Source organism: Plasmodium brasilianum, chromosome 12 (assembly GCF_023973825.1).
Source record: "Plasmodium brasilianum strain Bolivian I chromosome 12, whole genome shotgun sequence".
NCBI lineage: Eukaryota > Apicomplexa > Aconoidasida > Haemosporida > Plasmodiidae > Plasmodium > Plasmodium brasilianum.
In genome coordinates this window covers 3451538-3473132 of record NC_090125.1, presented here as the reverse complement: position 1 = coordinate 3473132, position 21595 = coordinate 3451538, and the positions used below count along the sequence as shown (strand labels likewise).

The following is a 21595-nucleotide window of genomic DNA, read 5'->3' as shown; positions in this document are numbered from 1 at the left end:
TTCATTTCATTTTGCATATTAAGCTATTTCCTCATTTTGACACTTAAAAATAATAGTGTGGCAAAATTTGTTTCAGTATATATCCAATTTTAAATGACTTTTTTAAAAAAAAAAAAAAAGAAAAAGAAATAATATTTTTAATAGTTTGATATCATTCAGTCTTATAAATAGATTAATTTACTTAAAAAAAAAAAAGGTTAACGCTTCATATAATTCTGGGTATTTTCACGTTTACGCATATATGTTCGTACATAAATTTTTTAAAAATGTTTTTTCATGCAAGCTGCTTTTATTTACGCGAAGATATTTTCAAACAAGTCTTTTATGAAATTAAAAAAGCACATGTGTAAATAATTAAATATACATATGGGAATGTATTAGAATTTGTATATAGTTCAATGCTCCCTTGGTTTATATTTTTTTAGTGTTACAGATGTGTATTGTTGAATACATTGCACAGTAAAGGTAAGCATTATTTTTTTTCGTCTGTTCTTCAATTTGCAATTCTTGTCAAATATAGGTTAAAAGATTTGCTCATCATTCATATATTTATATGCATAGATACATGTGTTCGTATACTTATACATGTTCACGTGGTTGCACATTCGTATAAGCGTTTGTATATGGCACTTTATAAGATTCGCTTCCTTTTTTTTTTTTTTTTTTTGTCTTTAACTGATTGTTAATCCCATTTTCCCTCATACTAATATACTTCAAAAAATATCTTATACATTTCACAAGAGAGCTTAAGAATAATTTATTTTATTTAATGAAAAGAAAAGAATACAACAAAAGACATGCATTTTTTAAACAATATATTTGAAAAAACAAAAATCCACCTAGAGTTTAGAAAAAAATTAGACGAAAAATTAAATGAGCATATAAAAAGCGGTATCATAATCGCAAATGAAAAGTTTTCAGGTACAAAACAAGGTTATAGAAATAGCCGCATAAAACTGAGTAACGAATTTATTGAGAATTGTAATGAGAAATTACTTTTAGATATTTTAAAAATTAATAAAAAATTGAAATTATGTTATGATGTAAAATACCATATTATTTATAGTGTTTTACTAAAAAGATGCAGAAAAAACAATAGTATTGGTGTTGAAAAGAAGTACGAACAAATTATGAATAATGTATATAAAATAAAAAGAAAAAATACTTCTTATTTTATGAATCAATACCTTATAATAAAATGCATATACACAGGAGAATTTGGAAATGTATACTATTGTAGAGACGTTATAGAAAACAAAAATTATTGTTTAAAAATTTTTTATTTGGGATTATGTTTAAAAGAAAATTGTCCCTATTATATTAACGACCAAGTGTATTTAACTAACCACTTTTGCAAAATTTTAAATGAAATTTTTTTCTTAAATTATTTGGAGAATAAAAACATAATTCATATTGAAAAGATATTTTTTGATGAAAAGAAAAAAATCCTATTTGCTATTTTTCCATACGTAAAATATCAATCAATGTATTATAAAAAAAAATATGGGATATATTCAATATATAATAAAACTGTTTGTATTGACAAGAAACATGTACAAATAAATTTATATTCAGAAAATTTCCTTGGACACCTATTTTTAAACATTTACAATACCCTCATTTATTTGTTACAAAAAAGTGTAGCATACGTAGACCTAAAACCTGATAATATACTCCTAACAAAGAGAAATAAAGAGGAAATTGCTTCTTACATTGTTCATGTTAAAAAAAAAAAAATTACAAAAACTTGTGCTTTAACAAAGTGTTTAGATTTGGCAAGTATAGAAACAAATATTAAGAAAAAATTAATTAAATCATCGAAAATAGAATATAAAAAAGACGACGGTGATGCAAGCTCCTTTAATAAGAAAATATTCTTAAGCAGAAAAAAAAAACGGACGAATGAAATAAAAGGGGGTCATTCTTATTGTCTTTATAAAAAATTAAACACAGAAAAACTGAAAAATAAAAAAATAAAATACTTATATAATATTAATTTGTCACAATGTTTCGAATATAATAATAATGTAAAAAGGATTTTCTTTATAGAAAACAAGTTAAGCAATATATTTTTTTCAGCAGATGAAGCTGCTGTATATATACAAACATTTATTCAAAGAAAGAAAACAGAAGAATCAAATTTTTTAGAACCGAAAAAGGGTATTGTTTGTAAAAAGTATAAAAACACCACAATTAATTCAATTAAACCACCTACTAAGAGATGTCAAATAAACAAAATAAAAAACTTATCTATTTTTAAATACATGGAGAACAATTCTGTTAGTTTTTTAAAATTTTATTGGTTATATTTTAACCAAGATAAAATAGAAAACGTGAATAAGGATTTTTTAATTTATCTGGATATACATTTTATAAATAAATATTTTTATGAAGGTATAAACACAAATAATAATATACTAGACCTATTTGGAAAACAAGAACTTAAAAGACATAATAAGAGCAAAATGAATAAAAACCAAGAATCGAAGAAGCAACACAATAGTGAAAATACTGAAAATTCAAATATAATAAACAGCGAAAACAGTGAAAAGGGGGAATTACAGAAACAAGACAATAAACAATTCTGTTTTTCAGAAAGTGAAATTAATAATATGAATTTGATGAAGTTAATAGATTTTGACACATGTTCTTTCATTCTAAAAAATTTTAGTACACATATTCAAGCAACGGATATTTTTAATTCCTTTGAATATTTATTCAATGTTAATAATAAAGTTGCCCAGCTTTCGAAAAAGTTGTCATATAACTTTGGATCTGTTCTGTATACATTTCTGTTCGGAAAAACTCCTTACTAGTAATTATTCACTATTATTCATGCATACCCATGCATATATATACATACAAATACATGCATACTCACATGTGCCCACCCTTATATGCACACATGCACATCCCTTACATAATATTTGGTAATCAGAACCCTTTCATTCTTGCTTATAAATATAACATCGAAAATTTTAACATATTCTTCCTAACATTATGTTATAAAATATTTTCATTTTCATATTTTCTTAATTCTTTAGTGGGGATAATATATTTGAAATTTATAGGAACATGAAAAACGGAAAGTTGGTTTTTCCAAAATACCGAAAAATTGACATAAATTTAAAACACTTATTAAGGTATACATACAACTTTTAAATAAAATATAAAATAAAAATGTATTAAATTAATATATTTTTAACTTTAAAATTGTTTTAAGTTTTTATATTTTATAGAAATCTGCTAAATAACAATCCTGACAAAAGAATGCAATTCAAAAAAATAAAAAGACATATATGGTTTTCAAAGTTTGAGTGAACAATTCCTATATATGCATACTTATGCAGACATATGAACACAAATTCGTATATATAAATATATGTGAAAAAAAAAGGACTTAAGGTAATCCACATTTGCATAATCTCATATTTGACCAAATAAATTACTTTTTTCCTTTCTTTTTAAATAGTATGTACTTCATAAAATACATATATACACTATATGCATACATACATATGTATTTTAACTTCTAACTTATTACAAATAACTAAAGGTATTATTAAAATGTATTTATAAATATTCCATTTATTCTAAATTACATATCATCATTCCTTAATTTTCTTCGTTATTACTTCATCTTTCCCATTTTTATATCTTTTTAATTCATCTTCGTCAATATTCTACAAAAAAAAATAAAAATAATAATAATAATAATAATAATAATAAAATTAAACATATATCGCAATTAAACCCTTTTTGAAAGTAGAACACACTTTTGAATTATTTTGTTAAATTATTATAAGCATAACAATCTTCTATATTATTTCTTTATATTTTTAAATATATAACCTTTTGATATTTTTGGGCTATCTGATTTATACAGGAAATAAAAAAATAAATAATTACTACAAAAAAAAATATATTAAATAAAAACATAAAATTCATTTTGGAGTTAGATTTTTTCCCATATTTTAAAATTGAGATTTTTTCGTCCAGAAAATTTTCAATATATGACGGATCGAAATTATTAGAAAGTCCGAGTAAAGGGAAAAGCGATATTACTTTCTGTAGAATTTTTATTTGCATTCCTCTATACTTGTTTGAAAATACAAAGATTAAGAACAAGGACTGAGCAAGGGTTTTTACAATACCTTTTCCCAAAATAAGTGGAATAAAAAATGTTCTAAATGGCATAAGAAAATGCCCACAACAAATTCCACACAAATCAAACATTACTGCAGAGATAGAAAAAATAAAATAAATAACTAAAATAAAGGGGTGAATAAAAAGTAGTAGAATAATATACGTATAATAAATACACATAGAACACAAGCATACTGAAAGCATAATATAAACTTAAGTCCATGGATATGTATATTACCATTAGGCCAACATGACAAAAGAAAAACAGAAAGGGATCCATGTTTTTTAATAAAATTTATCATCCATATTTTCATAGACGTAATCATATTCTGTTTTCCTTCTATTATATCTTTTTCAAAATTTTCATAATCATCATCATATAACTTGGACTATTATAAAAAAAAAAAAAAAACATACATACATTTAAAAATAATTTATAAATAAAAAGACACTTTCAAATTTATTTCATTTTATTATTTTTATTTTTCATAAAATAATGCCATTTCTATAAAATATGTGCACTTTGGTAAAAACTTTTCCATTTTTTCCATTCTTCCGTTAATTGTCATTTCCTAATCTTTTTCATATTACCTTTGACGCATAATATGACGTCAGATAAGGAGGTAGTTCACCAAATGCCGTTCCCATTCCCCATATAAAACAATATGGATATACTTTAAAAAATAATCTTGATAAAGTTATGTTCCCGTCGTTTCTACTTTTGCACTTTAGGTGAAAAAAAATATATATATTTAACTTCTATTTACATAATGCATTACTAATTATATAGTCTTTGTAACAACTAACTTTAATAACATACTACGAATATCAAAAATGAAATAATAATTTACATTCCTGGTAATATCTACTACGGTACGTGCAAGCAGATATAAATTTATGTATGTATATATATATATATTTATTTATTTATGCGAATGTGTTACTTAAGCAAATGTACATATGCATCTTTTCAAACGTATATAACAATTCAAACTACTTTTAATGAAATATTTTATTTTGTTATTTTGTTTTTTTTTTTAATTTCACTTCAAAATGATTTCCGGAAGTTAGCAACGATCTCCACATATTTACCCTTGAGTCAAAATCCAATGAATTGCAATATTCAGACGTTGAACAAATAAAATAAATGTGTGGAAACAAAAACAATACCCCTGAATGCATACCGCATCCTAAACCTACGCTACTTAATATTCCTAAAGCAAGCCACCATATTACAACTTCTACATATATTATAAAATCATTTAAGTACTCATATTTATGTCTTATTTTAAATAAAAGCAATATAACTATTATAATCAACAGTATTATTTTATTGTATTTTTTATGTTTTTGGTATATATTCAAAATTATATTTTTCAATTCTAAAAAAAAAAGAGTAATAGTCTTGATAGGGTGGTAATATAAATTTATATCTTTCCTCTTTAAATACAACTCCCTTTTTTTAGCTTCATACAAATCCATCCTTATTTATAAATCTTATATATACATGTATTAATATTAAAAAAAAAATTAAATAAGGAAATAAAAAAAATTCATTTACTAAAACAAAAATAAATAAATATATATATATCTTTCTTTTATTTATTTTTAAAATACTTTTCCTTTTTAAAAATATGTTGCTAAAAAAAATAAAAAAAAATGTCACATTATGTAAACTTGTGCTTTTATGTTCCTTATGCTGCGTGTAAAATATATTATTTTTATTACTATTTCTTTTGATAAATTAAAAAATCAACACAATGTAATACCATAACAAATGTGTGGATACAATTATATTTGTTAGCAAAAACTGCGTAATTAAAAAAAATATCTATATTGAAAAATTTAGTACATAATTATATATATATATACTTATTTACATCGGAAATAAATGTTTACAGATGAATGGAAAAAGAGATGAACATAAAAAATATTCACTTATTATTCTTACATACTTCCTCCTAAAATGTAATATATATATATTTATAAATATATATATACATACATATATACATACATATATACATACATATATACATATATACATGCATATATACATACATACATATATATTTATATATATATGTGAACAATCAATTATCCTTAATAAATATATATGTTAATGTCATAAAATTAAAAATGACTATAAAACAATAACGTAAATATTTTACAAAAAATTTTGCAAAATGAATATTCTCATGGAATAAAAATATATTATTGCTTTCTCTTTTTTTTTAAATTCTTAAAAAAACTCCGCAAAAAAAGAAAAAAAGAAAAACATTAAACACAAATATATGCATACAATAATATTATGTATTCATAAATGTACATAAATTAAGTTATATGCGTATTCCATTTTCTCCTTGTTTTGTTCTTTTCGCATTAAATGTATTATGGGGGTATATATTAATATCATTTAATTTTTTCGTATTTTACTATACATTTTAATGAAAAAGTTTTTTTCTGATCATCTATTTTTTAAATGGTCAATAAAAATAAAATTTACAATTTTTGGTAATTCATATTTTTCTGTTTAATTTAGGAGCATATGTACATTAAGTATATGTATTATACCAGTAATAAAATACTTCGTACATGTATTTAACTATTGACGTGTTTTGTTAATGGATAAAAAATAAAATCATATGAACATTTGGAATTATTAAAATTAAGTTACGTACATGTCCAAAATGTGAATTTATACTTAATTTTTTTTTATTTTTATTTTTACCTAAAATCTCCTTTACATAAGAATACCTTTAAAATTATTTTATATGTATTATGTTTAAGCAGTATGTTAGTTACCGACGTGCTCCTTTTAAAATTAGTAAAATCATAGATTTCATTTAGTGAAATTTTATCAATATCCCGAGGCGATCTCTTAGTATATATAAATAGAAAAAAAGAATTTAAACTAATTTAAATGTAGAAAAATTACTGTGTAATTAAATGAAAAGCAAATTGGGAAAACCTTCAAAAAGAAAAAAAAAGAATAATCGTATAAAAAACATATAATATATAATTTGCACATATATATATATGCAAATATTAATCAGAATGATCTTGCTTTAAAAATAGAATTTGATGAATGTATTTTCTATTTAAAAATACAAAAGTAACAGAGAAGGATTAATTAACAAATTGTGTAGAAAAAAATTAATTGAACTTAGAAAAGTAGAAAAATTGATAATTTTTTTTAATATTATGTAGTAATAAATATTACTTATATTGTGAAATCATATAAATAATTTAAAAAAGAGTATAGAGAATAGAATAAATGAAAATTAAACGCAAATCAAAGTAAAGCAAGAAATACTCTTACTGCATAGTAATACAAGGAGAAATGGCTAAAGTTATAGTTAAGGGAAGCATATTTGATGAAAATGTAAATGTTAAGGATCAAGAAATTATGACCAAAAGGCTAGAATTTTTAGAGAGCGAAATGATTCTGCCACCAAGTAGTATGAAAGGTGTTATTGATAAAACAGCTGCTTTTGTTAAAAAAAATGGAAGAATATTCGAACAGAAAATATATAAAGAAAAAGAAAAACAGTTTGGCTTTATAAACCCTACGCATCCTTATTTTTTTTATTATCAATATAAGTTACATGAGTTATTTCTAGGTGCAGAAGAAAGGAAGATAATTCCTAAGGCTATTATGGAGATAAAAAAAAGAGAAGACTTAAATAAATCTACTAATAATGAACACATTTTAAAGATATGTGATTTTGTAAAAGAAGACAATAAAAAAGAGAAAAATAAAATTATCTACTCAATAGATGATCAAGCAGAAGAAGAAGGAATACAAAACCAAGAAGAAAAAATAGAAATAAAGGAAGACATATATACAATTATATCTCCATTTATCAGTTCAGTAGATGTTGATTTAATTAAAACAACAGCATTGTTTGTTGCAAGAAACGGAAATAAATTCCTAAATGAACTTATAGAAAGAGAAAAAAATAATAATCAGTATGATTTTTTAAGAGCAAATAATTTGTACTTTAATTTCTTTTCTAAACTTATTGACATCTATGTAAAGTGCTTACTTCCAAATACAGATATAATAGATAAAATAAAAAAATATTCAAACAACAAAAGTGATATTCTAAATTATTCTTATAGTATTTATAACCATAATATGAAAAAAAAAGAAGAAGAAGAAAGAAAAATTGAAGAAAAAACAAAATGTGACACATTTTATGATTGGGTAAGTTTCTCCGTTGTAGAAACAATTAACTTTGACGAAAATATTGAATATTTGCCACAGTCAATCGATTTTAATAATGTCGAAAATTATGTATTAAATCAATTATTCGATACGGATAAAAAATATACTAATTTGGAAAAAATAGATAATATTTATTATCACGCGAATAATGTAAGTAAAGTAATAGATGAAGGAGAAGATATGGAAGGAGTGGAAGAAGAAGATAAACACGATACAGATAAAGGGGAAGTAGAGGAAGAAGAAGATACAGAGATAACTAAACTAAGAAATAAATATACGCATGATGCAGCAGAAGAATCGAAAGAAAGTTCCTCAGAAAAGGATGATAATATTATTACTAGTAAAAAGGATATCAAAGAACAACAAAAAGGACACAAACTTGATAAATTGGACAAAAATAAAGAAGATAATGATAATGAATCACTGAATAAGGAAGAAATTAAAGATGATAATATTCAAGTTGTTGATGATGATGATGAAAATGAAGAAAAAATTATTGTCGTAAAGAATTACGAAAAATCCAAGAAACATAGAATAAATAATGAAAATATGCATTTATGCCCAATAACAAATCAACCAATTGATATAAATGATATGACGAAACATCTGAAAACATTATTATTGGACCCACAGTGGAAAGAACAAAAAGACAAATTATATGAGAGGGCAAAGAAGGAAGCGTCTTTCACACCTCTTGAGGATATTGAAGGAAATTTATCTCTTTTTGTTATTAACAGACCAGATCTTTTTGGATCTATTGACGAAGAAATTAATGAACATACATCAAATGAAAATAAAAAAAACACTAAAAATGCAAACAGTAATAAAAATGAAGATGTCTACAGCTATATTCATAATATTTACAACAAAATTTTGCCAGGACCATCCATGGCGCATTATCCTCAAAATGATGATAAAGGAAAAAAAGAAGGGAATATTCAAAAAAATAAAAAGCAAAGAAGAAATTAAGAATTAATATATCACGTAGCTTAACAGATAAATTGACCACCAAAAAATTATTATAACTAAAAGTTAATAGTCATTAATGAAATAATCTCTTTTCTGCAAAATTTGAATAAAAAAAAGGTAATTTTTATAATATTTGTATGTGAAGGGAAACAGAAAAAAAAAAATATCCATATTCATGTTATACATGCGCTCTTTTATTTTTTTTTATTGCATGCGAAGTTTTTTGAAATTTCGTGAAATAATAAAAAAACTGTTTTGTTCATTTGGTTTATTTAATATTTTTGATTAATCTTGTTCATTCTGCGTATATTACCTGTTTATTTTCCATTTTAAATAAACACTTACCCTTTAATTTTTGCCTGACGTTTTATTTTGTTATTTATTATACTTTTTTTTATTCCAGTTTTAATTACATTATTTATATACATTAATTTTTTTGTCCTATGAAACTTTAACAATTTTCAATTTGTTCATCATTTTTTTTTATATAAACTCCTTTTAAATAAAAATCTATCTTTTCACTATCTGCAACGTGAATGCTGTATTTTTTAGTTACATCGCCTTTATTTATTGGCCTGTATTCAAAAATTTAGAAATGTAGGCATAAAATAAGTGCATGATGCAAAAAAAAAAAGGAAAAAAGAAAAGCTGACTTACGTAAACGTTACTATTATATAATCAGGAAATAGGAAGGGATTTTTTCTTTCTTCGTCTTTTCCAGAGCTAGTATTATCGACGTCATATGTTTTTCCAAATAAAATATCTTTCGTTTTGCTGAAACGAAATATGTTGTCATCTTCTTTTTTGAGTACGCAAGAACTCTGTATTGCAGGGGAAAAAAAAAAGAAAAAAAAGTTCATTGTTCTTTATTTCCTTTATAAAAATGCTAGTGCAGTAATTCATAGTTAGAACAGATTTGTTCATAATGATTTTTCATGGTGATTTGAAAAAAGAAAATGTTTCTTTTTTTGTTGTATTTTTCTTTTTGTTTTTGTTTAATTTTCCTTTCTTTTTTTCTTTTTTCTAAATAATACATCACTCGAAGAATCCTCCTCTTTTACAGCCCAGATGGCAGGAATTTTTGTCGTGTTAAATAAAAACAGACAAAATTTATACATTTTTAATTCATGAAATCTAAAATAAACAAAGTATACATTGTTTCTCATTTCAATTTCATTATATATCATTCTTCCCCTTTTTATTTTATCGCAAATATTATTCTCAATCTCATTTAGCTCTTTACAGTGTTCCATTTTTTGGTTTTTTCTATTTAAGTAATTAAATTCTTGAAATATGTGCATATTCTCCTTCATAATTAAAAAGGATACATTGTAATGACACTCAATACAAAACATTTGCTGATTTTTACTTGTTAAATACTGAAATGTTAAAAAATCCTCGTATATGTATTTCTTATCTAATTTATTTGTCAAGGACATATTATGATTAGTGTTATTTTTTATCTCATTTTTAAACTTCAATTCATTTATTTCTAAGTTTATGCACACTCGGCTTTTACTTTTTATGTGATACTGGAAAAAAAATATATATAATAATAATGATAAAGTGCAATCACTTGCTGAATTCTGCAGATGTGTATACATATATACAAATATATATATATATATATATATATATATGTTCATGTTTACGTATGTGTGTATGCACGTTACGACATTCTAAACCCCTAGATAAACAAAAAAAATTATAAATGTAAAATAAGAACCGCTAGCTATGTCAGATAAAATCGTATATGCTATATATAAAGCAAATAGTCATTCATAATTACAAGTATATATCTTACTATTCTAGTATTTGAATGATCAAATTCTTCAAAATCTATATAAATATTTTTTATCTCAAAAAATTTTTTCATGTATATGTACGTATAAAGATGTATATCTTGTTGATTTATAAAATATAAACTCAATTTTTTGTTTTTCAAAAATGTTTGATCAAAATATGCATTTATTTTGTTAACATCTTCATATAATATGTCATTAATAGCCTGATTTTTATACATTTTGTCAATTCTTTTGTAAGCCTTTTTGTTGAAATAATTGAAATCAAATTTTACTCTTTTATCATGAGAACTGCGCAGAAACAAAAAAATAGTAAAGAGAAAAAAAATATGAAATAACGATAATATATACAATTCACTTGTAAGGATTACTTTCTTTGCATAACTATTTTGTAAAACTGCTAATTATTCTTTTGAGCTTATCGCTGCTTATTCTTTGTCTGTTGGTTTATTCTCCTATCTACATGTACATGTACATACATACATATATATATATATATATATTAATTTATTTATTTATTTGCCCTTTTTATATGTACATCCTTCACTTATACGTTCCTATATTTATTAAATTTTTCTTTTTTCATTACATTTTACTGTTGCATAATAGCATTATTCTAGGTTTCTCAATATTTATAGATAAATAAAAATGAAGAGATAATTGCCCTCTTAAACCTTCATTTAAAATATTACAAGATGACTTATTTTTAATTTCATTATTTGTGTCAATATGATGAAGATAATTGTAACTACAGATGACTCTATACAAATGATTCCCTTCTTTATGTAATATATTTTCCAAATGTATTTTCACTTTTTTTTTCTCCTTTTTATTCATATAGTTACTCGAATTCTCAATTCTTATTTCACAATTCTCATCAGTAATATCCGTGCTTTCAGAAGAACAGGACATGTTTTCCCTAGTTACATCACTATTTATATTTGTGTATTTTCCATTAGGACTTATGTTGCTTCCCCCTCCTTTCTTGTATTCTTTTCGTGCGACTTTTCCTAGTTTAACCTGATTAACTTCTTCAGCTCCTTCAAATTCTTCAACTTCCGCAACTCCTGTGTCCTGTTTTACGCTTCTATTCTTTTTATTGCAAAAGTAGGAAATTTTATTAAAGTTCCATGTAATGCTTTTCCTCAAATTGCACGAATTAAATATTGTAATTTCAAATGGTTTTAATATTTCATAAAAACATTTACATATTTTTTCTACTTCTTCACTTCTTTCATGTTTGCTTAATTCCTCATATTTTTTTAAAATTTCCTTATTTACGAAAATAGAGTTAATAAATATACATGCATCACCTCTTTTTGTAATTTTATGATGACTTAATAAATGTAATGATTTTATCTGTGAAATAATGGATATTTTACAAATGCTTTCACGTTTGCTTAAGTTCAATGTTATTTTATCCGTGTATAAATTAATGTTGTCCGTGTGTATATAAAGTTTTATAAATGAACTTTTCATAGAATTTACAATACTATCAAAGGGGAAAAAATCTAAGGAGAAATTATTTTTTAAGTTTAAACAATATTCATTCTTTTCATTTAATATTTTGTTCAAGTAATTATAATAATAGTCTTCGTTTTTGTCTTTATATTTAGCAATTATGTGCTTTAGTTTATTGTAATTCTCATAATTTAATTTCTCCAAGTTTATGTTCTTACAACTTATACACTCTTTTTTATTTAACTTATAATCATTGATAAAATCAGAAATTCCATTCCATTCCTTATTTGTAATTAAACTGTTTATGCTGTAATGAAATATTTCGTTTATAGTATCGTTTATGTAATTATTAGAACTCAAACTCAAGTTTAAATTATATTTATTTTTGTTACTTATAATTATATATATGATGTCACTTTCGTTTTTTACGTCGTAATAGTAGTTTTTATACAAATTTATGGTACCACTGTGTGTACCTTTTCCCGCTACCTTTTCCTTTTCCTTCTCTTTTTCTTTTTTCTTTTTCTTCCCCTTTTCCTTTACTTTTTTTTTTCCCTTTTCATTTTTAACTGCATCTATATCTTTCACTTCTTCTTCTTCTTCTTCTTCCACTTCCACTTCCACTTCTGCTTCTGCTTCTTCGATTATAGCGTCCCCTTTTTCATAGTTGTAGTGCAGTTCGCATTTATTCCTCTTTACGAAATCGATAAAATCACAACCTATGTTATTGCTTAAGCGCTGTAGGAGGGTGTGTACCCATATAAGTTTTGATATCTTTTGATTTATCAATTTTTCTGTATCACTCTCATTATTATTACCACCACTATTGTCATTAACAATAAAAGCTGACTCATCAATAGTCACTTCGCAACCATAACTTTTATATTCCGTTACTCTGTCATTTGTATCTCCTCCAAAGTTTTCAATTTCATTACTTAAGTTGCGTTCCCTATTTGTTTTTATTTTTTTACAGAATTCCATATTTTCAGCGAATTCTGACCTCATTTGGTTAATAAAACTTCCAAATTTTTTTAAAATATTTTCATCCAAATTAATGTTAAAAAATTTGTTTATTTCTTTAAAATTTTCTGTTATCGTTTTATTACTACTACTAGATATATTCTTATCATCTACCACTTTTATAAAATTTAATTCTTCCATCATTTCATTCACAAATGATTCAGAAATGTCTTTACTTTCTACTTCTCCCACTTTTTCCGCTATTTCTCTTAAATATATGTTTTTTTCATCATCAGCACATGTGTTTCCCATTTCCCTAGATTTCGAGTCGCACATAGCCTTTTTCATATAGTTAAATAAAGATAACAATAAATTGTTTTCATTTATTAAAATAAAGTCAAATGTATGTACATAAAAGCGTGAATTCACTTTTATAATTTCACGATATTCAAAATATTTTAAATTTATGGAGAACTTTAATTTTATGAAATTTTTGTTTATAGTAACATCATCGTCATGAAATATCAATAACCTAAATTCGTGTTTTTTACTTTCTTTTCCCTTTATTTTATTTATATTAGGATCAGACATGATAATGCATCCATGAATTACATTTTTTTTACTACCTTCTTCGTTTACATAACTATCATTCTGAACAACTTCTGCTTTACTCTTTTGATTAGTCTGATAACATTTTTTATCATATGTTCTTCTTTTACCTCCTGAACAATACTCTAATGAAACATTTTTTATACTATTAATTTTCATAAAGGAATCAAAATCTTTGTAGTAGTATGTCAATTCCGGGTCACAATTATTAATTAATACATATTTCTTTTTATGATAATTGTACTCAAATGTATTGTTTTCCTCTTCACAAAAGTGATAAGAAATTTCAAGTTCATTTAAATTCTCCACATTTAAGTATAAAACATCACTACATATTCCGATATAATATTCTTCCCCCTTTTCGTCAATTTCTTTCTTTCTCTTCTTCTCTTTTTTCATATCAGACTTTTCACCATGACCTTTCTTTTCACACTTTATTATTATATTCTGGTTTTTGCTTTCTCCTTCTATTAAAATATTTTTCTTAAATGCATTCCAGTTCACCTAAAAGGAAATTAAAAATAGAAAAAAAAAAAATAAAATAACAATAAAAATTGCATCCACACCAACACGATTAAGAATTAGTTGGATTTTGTCAAAATGATGTACTAGTATTGCCTTAACATTTTACAGCTTCATTTTTGACTGTGTTTCCTTTTTATTCATTTGTGCATTTTGCTATATGTTAAATTCTTATTCCTATTATTTTATTATTTATAGCGCTATATATGATACGCGATACGTGCTTAGTGCTACATGTTGCATATTACATATTGCCTATTTCGTATGTCATTACGTTAAGATGTAGGCTTATACTTCCTACATGAGAGAAAAAGAAAAAAAAGAGGAAAAAGGTTTCTCTCAATGGGAGCAATAGTAGGCTCGAAGGGTATACAACAAAATGAGTCTTATATTCTATATCGCTATTATGTATATACACATTTTTATTTCTGTGATATTTATAAATGTTTTTAAAATATTTATTAAAATGAACTTCATTAAATGATTCTTGTTCTATATTATTAAATTTTTCCAAATCTTGTACTATATATTTTTCTTTGTTGAAATAATAGAAATGAGGTTTCCTATCATTGCAATTCGAAAACATACTTTTAAAACAATCAATGCAACTATCGTATTTAAAAAAACATTTACAAATAATACAATTATACAAATTATTCTTTTTTTTAATGTGGTTCTTATCTAATTCATTTTCCAAAAAGTTGTAAAAATTTGTTTTGAAGTTATTTAGTAGGTCTGTACACTTTATTATGTTATTCTGTTTTTTCCCCTTATACTTAAAGGCATACAAATAAAGAATATATAAAGATATAAAACCATATTTGTTATTACCAAAATCACTAATGTTTATTAATTTTAAATCTTTATCTAAATTGTTTATCTTTATTACATTATAAAAACAATAATGCGAATAACTATTTTTGAAGACAAGACTTTCTTTATCAATATTCACCCCTTTGCATTTAGTTAATATGCTTCCTTTTACTTTCTTTTTTATTTTATAATTACCCATATAAAAAATTATGTTCATTTTTATTTCGTGATAGCCATATTTGTTTACTAAAAAATACAAAGTAATTTTTTTTTTCTCCTGTGGTTTCAAGCAGTATTCCCCTTTTTCAATTTTGAGAATTCCCTTATGTCTTCCATCAACCTTTTCATTCCTATTTTGGTCCTTTTCTCTTCGTTCATTTTGTGCATTTTGCAAATTTGCTGCAATTTCTAAATTTTTTTCATTTCTTTCATTTTTCACATTTTTCAATGTCCCTTTTTTTAGCTCCTTATTGACAGAGTTTTTCACCATCACATATACTCTAACACTATCACTATTTCCTTTTTCATAAAAATATTTTATGAGTTTTTTGTTTAAATTATAATAACATTCATTTTCCACAGGTACATTTATTTCTTCTTTATTTCTCCCAAATTTCAAGTTCTTCTTATCTACTACTGGGTCTACTCCTATAGCTACCATACTTTTTTTATAATTTACCTTGTTTTTTTCTACTTCAGTGTTATATGTACTACTATTCGGTCCACCTTCGTTAACGTTTTCTTTTCCTTTGTTGTTATTACTTTTTCTTTCATTTTTCATTAATTTTATATCATTTAATAAACTAAAATAATCATAATAACATATACAATCCTCTTTTATGTCATTCGAAAGGTCGTTAAGCTTTTTTTTTTTACTTGTTATGTCATTATCATTATTTTCATCATTCTGATCTATTTCATTTGCATGAAGAGAAGTTTTTTCTTCCATATTTTTCAACATCCTTTTCTTATTCTCTTCTTTAAAATTTTTTGTCTCATTTTGATATAGTAAAATGTCTTTATCGCAGTTTGATGAATCATTCAAATTAATTAAATTCTCAAAGTAGTAATTAACATAAAAGTTATTCTGATTTTTTATAGTAAAACTAGTTTTATACAAATGAAGGGGGTTCAACAAAAAACATTCTGATAACTTTTTCATCTTTAAATAAATACTTGGTTTAATTATATTAGCGTATAAATTCATGTATAGACTTATAAATTTTCTTTTCTTATTTTTCTTGTTAAAATAACTTTTTTTTTTTTTTTTGTTTTTTTTTTAGACTTTCTTCACTTAGTTCAGAATAACTTGAATAGGCATCACTATATGATGAAGATGTATTTTCATAATTAGAAATATTATTTCCAAATAATTTGTTCCATTTTTTATTTTTTATCAATTTATTCTCATTAATACAAACTAGAGGAAAGCCACCATTTATTTCTTTCCTGTTTTTATGTATTTCTAACAAATCTTCTATATCTACATCTGATCCCTTGGTTAAATTTTTTAGAATTAAAATAAAATAATAATTTTTATAATTTTCATGTTTTTCTTGTGGCTTAAAAATAACATATATTCTTTTTCTCTTTTTATAGGATAATACAAAACTTCGAGGATATACATATATTGGACATGTATATTTTCCTTTCTTCTTCATCTTTTTCTTGTTTCCCTTGTTTCCCTTGTTCTTTCCTTCGTCATTCCTTGATTCTTTCACCTCGCAAGTTCCTTTGGACATATTATCATATAAACAACATGGAAAAGTCACATCAAACAATTCATCGTAGTTGTATGATCCTTTATTTTCTTTATCTAAAACAAATTGCTTTCCCTCCTTAACATCATTTTCTTTTATGTATATGTCACAGGATATTTCTACCTCAATTAGTCCATTGTTTATAATCTCTATTTCGGCGAAGCTGTATCCACTGTTAACCTTAAAAAGGAATAGGGGGGGAGAAAACAAAAATAATATAAAGGGAAAAGGGTATAATTAAAAAAAAAAAAAATCAATTGAGAAGACATTCCATTGAACAAACAATAACAAAATCAAGAAGATAAAAGAAATTTCTACATTCAGAGTATAAAAAAAAGAACAAATTCATACTTGAATATCAGGATATTTAAAAGAATTCAACGAATTGCTATAAAAAAAATAACTTAGTTTGTCCTTTTTTTTATTCTTTATATATTCTAATAATTTATACTCATAAAGGTTCTCTAAATAAATTGAAGTAAAAGCATGTATTTTATTATTTTACTAATTTACTATTTTTTTTTTTCTAAAAAAATCAAATAAAAAAATTTTATGCAAAAATACCTGCTATATCTTTATTTATGTGTAGTAAATTTAACAATAGAGGCTCAACCATAGCTTTAATACAAAATTGAAAAACGTTTAGTTTTCCACAGTTAATGAAATCGTATTTTCCTTTATCTTCTAATTCGTCGAAATTGCATTCGATGTCTGTTACGATAATGTAGTCTTTCTCATATATACCTATTTTGTTGCTTCTATGGTGAACGAAAATACGTGAACATGGTATGAGTATATACACATATATATATGCGCTACGACAACAAAGATACGAAGAATGCATGCATTGTATATTCTCATTTTTACTTGAACGCAAAAGAGACATTTTGTTCTTCTGAATTTTTCAATTTAAAATAATAAGAATCTTGTAGTACATTTTCGAAATATAAGTTCTCAAAATTGTTAACTATTTTTTTGTATATGAAGAGGAAATTATATGAGTAGCTTTTTACATTATTATATGTATGGTAAGTGTCTTCATTTTCTTTTATTTCCTTTATTTCTTGTGAATCTTCTGTTTTCTTTATCAGCAAATTTATAATATTTTCTTCTTTCTCTATTTTTTCCTTTTCTTCATAAAATCTAAATAGCTTCTTAGGTAATATTAAAATGTTGACTTCCTTGCCTTCATTTTTAATTAAAAGTCTTCGAAGAGGGGAAAGATAAAAATAACAGAACAAATATGCGTATGAAAAAATAGGAGTATGAACAATTAAACCAAAGAACAATTGAACTATTAGACACGTGGACAAATAAAAAACGGAAGAACAACCCGAAAAGCTTCTTTCTATTGTTTTTTTTTTCTTTTATTAAAATAAGTTTGTTACGATTTTTTTTTCCTCTCATTGGGTCGAGTAGGGCCAAAATTTAAAACTTTATCAAATTTAATTTTTGGCATTGATTGAAACGCTTTTATCTATAAAAAATTTGTTCGATGATGCGCGTGAGTACGTGTCCCTTTATAAATGTAAGAGCTATATATTCATACTGCACGCAAGACACAGTTCCTATATGACTGCATTATAATTATATAATATTAAAATTGCTCATTTTAATTAGTTTATTTTAATTATTATTTTTATTATTTTATTATTTTTTTTATTTTATCTTTTTTCATTATCTGTACATCTACTGTTTTATATCCTGCTTCCGATAGTAATTTTATTTGATCTTCTTGTTGGTTGAGGGTGAAAACATTAAAGCATACTTTAATCTTAGAAGTTCAAAATAAATAATACGTAAAATAAAACAAATTAACAAAAAAAAAATAAAAATAATAAAAGTTATGTATTTAATTTGTTCAGTGATGCAATTTACTTAGTTGATATGTAATTCTCCCCCTTTTACCTTTAAGGAATGTCCAGGAGCTATTAGATTATTTAAATTATTTTTAGAATTCTCCTCATTCTTATTAAACACATTAATTATATCTTTTATGTAAAAATGTTTTGATGCTGGGGGTATTATAATAATGTGCAGTAGAGTACTGCTCTTGTTGGTAATTAATAAATCTTTCGTTAGTGTTTCGTCTTTTGTTATATCTGTAAAATGCTTAATGGAATTCAACATAGGTATTATATGTATGTGCATGTCTTTGAGTGTGCATGTATACTTGTGTACATATATATACATATGCACAAATTATAATATCTTTGTTCAATCCTTTTTCTCTGTTATTGTATAACTCCAGCTACACATAAATATGGTTTTATTTTAGTTTACTATGGTTGTCGGAGAAATAGACAAATAATCATTTAAATCTTCATTTCTTGATAAATTCAATCTTGGGTTTTTTAAATAATTAAGGAACATATTTTCCTTCTCATGAAACTTTTTTATCTCTTCCTTATTCTCATCTATTTCTTTTCTTAAATCTTCTTCTTTCTTTTTTTTATATTTTTCTTCCAGCTTAAGCATATACTTCTTCATGTACTTATCTTTTTCTTCATTACTTAAATTGCTGATTTTCCAAAAAAAAAAAAAAAAAAAAAAAATTAAGGAATTATAAAAATCACCCCATATCACTACAAGCTTATATATTTATTCTTTAATGCTTAAATGTGCTTTTTAAAATTACTATTTTTCAATTTTTTTTTGCTTCTTTAATATATACGAAAATGTTTCTTTTTCCTAAAACATGATAATTCAGAAATGGGAAAATTGAAAATAATAAAAAAAAAAAAAAAAGTTAGTTAAATATGGCAAATGAAATAAAATATAACAAAATAAAATTATGCATACTAAAAATATACAAGAAATAAAATAAAACGAACGAGTAGAACTAAATTTGCAAAGTACTTTTTTTGCAACTTATTTCACAAGTGGAAATTGCAGTCTCATATTGATACAGAATGTAATACATACGTTTTTTAATGTAACATCCTATACTATGAAAATTACTAATAGTACATAATTCTTGCTTATAAATGTATAAATATCCTATTACTTCTATACTAAGGGGAGATTTCATTTCTTGTTTTTTTTCAATATTTAAGTTGGTATCTACTTCTTTTGAATGTTTTTCATTTTTATTTCCTATATTCATAATAATTTCATCCATTTTCTTCTTCTTCTTTTTAAATGTTTCCATATCTTCTATAAATTGCTTACTTTTATTGAACTCTTTTAGACTGTAATCTTTATCATGTTGATATGTAGAAGATGTACTTTTTTCACAAGATTTTTCATCCTTCGTAAATGGCATATTCCTCTCAAATATTTCACTATTTTTTACATTTGTTAAATTATATACACTAGAAGGAAACAAGGCATCTCTATCATCTATGTTCCAATCTGCGCACTCTTCCTGTTCACCATCGTGGCACATTACTTTGTTACTTAAGTTATCTACATTTAATTAAGAATAACATGTATAAATTCATGCATATGGGTATATATTATGCGCATAAGCATATCCATATATATATACATATGCATATATATGCGTATATTTTTTTTCTAGCGTTTTATGATTATCCTCTCAAAGCGCTATTTAAATAATTGCATTATTTGTTTTATTTTTAACGCTTTGAAATTTACTTATTTTACATTTTGTATCCTTCGTAACATTTTTTTCGCCTTCAAAATCTATAACTGTTAATGTCGTTTTGTCAGTTATACTGTTATCTCCATTATTCTGGAAATATGTAGTTCTACTACTGGCATTTGATTCTGGCGTCTTTATAAATTCCTTGTTTAATTCTTCATTAACTTTATTAATTTTTCCTGAATCTTTCTTTGATGACTTATCTTTTTTTATCTTTTTCTTCTTTTCCATGTTTTATATATCGATGTCTTTTTTATGTTCCTGAAGCTGAAAATTGAAAATTTTCCCTTTTATAATATCTAAATATATACACATATACAAATAAATTCATAAGTTCTCAAGTATTAGGTACATAATTTAAATACTCAAAGATGTGCTTCTTATATACCAATTTTATATTAAGCATGGTTTTTTTTCTTATTTTTAGGCTTTATTTTCAAAAAATTTGCTCGTATTTAAAACTATTCTTAGCACAGGAAAATTATTGCACAAAAATAAAAAAGATAATATAAAAGGAGTAAAAAATAAAATAAAATTATGTTAATCAAAATAATGCAAATTAAAACAAAAAAAAAAAAAATTGCGATAACTAAAAATGAGAAATGCTTGTCACCCCCAAAGCGACTGTAAGATAATATTCAAAATGACGCGTTATGCATTCATTTGTAGAGGTTTTATATACAATGGGGGGTTACCAAAACTCGAAATGTTTAAA

General features: G+C 24.2%; 4 protein-coding genes across 4 annotated transcripts; 2 read left to right on the top strand and 2 right to left on the bottom strand.

Annotated features, from left to right (window-relative positions):
* Window positions 1–797: 797 nt before the first annotated feature.
* MKS88_004702 (protein kinase) lies at window positions 798–3321 on the top strand (the record flags this gene model as incomplete). The annotated part of the gene is made up of 3 exons (XM_067217898.1): window positions 798–2815; window positions 3045–3143; window positions 3240–3321. The coding sequence occupies 3 exons, from the start codon at window positions 798–800 to the stop codon at window positions 3319–3321; spliced, it is 2199 nt and encodes a 732-aa protein (XP_067072282.1).
* Window positions 3322–3608: 287 nt separating this feature from the next.
* On the bottom strand, window positions 3609–5628 carry MKS88_004701 (vacuole membrane protein 1; the record flags this gene model as incomplete). Its single annotated transcript, XM_067217897.1, has 5 exons — window positions 3609–3683; window positions 3910–4238; window positions 4385–4535; window positions 4738–4872; window positions 5239–5628. The coding sequence occupies 5 exons, from the start codon at window positions 5626–5628 to the stop codon at window positions 3609–3611; spliced, it is 1080 nt and encodes a 359-aa protein (XP_067072281.1).
* A 1861-nt stretch (window positions 5629–7489) lies between these two features.
* MKS88_004700 (splicing factor 3A subunit 1) lies at window positions 7490–9346 on the top strand (the record flags this gene model as incomplete). The annotated part of the gene is made up of 1 exon (XM_067217896.1): window positions 7490–9346. The coding sequence occupies one exon, from the start codon at window positions 7490–7492 to the stop codon at window positions 9344–9346; it is 1857 nt and encodes a 618-aa protein (XP_067072280.1).
* Window positions 9347–9797: 451 nt separating this feature from the next.
* Window positions 9798–21111, bottom strand: MKS88_004699 (uncharacterized protein; the record flags this gene model as incomplete). The annotated part of the gene is made up of 16 exons (XM_067217895.1): window positions 9798–9921; window positions 10004–10167; window positions 10381–10878; window positions 11151–11439; window positions 11738–14682; window positions 14975–16659; window positions 16799–17453; window positions 17625–17737; window positions 17838–18031; window positions 18141–18479; window positions 18662–18750; window positions 18961–19047; window positions 19182–19385; window positions 19557–19794; window positions 20183–20681; window positions 20874–21111. 16 exons carry the CDS (start codon window positions 21109–21111, stop codon window positions 9798–9800), a joined length of 8361 nt encoding a protein of 2786 aa, XP_067072279.1.
* Window positions 21112–21595: the final 484 nt, after the last annotated feature.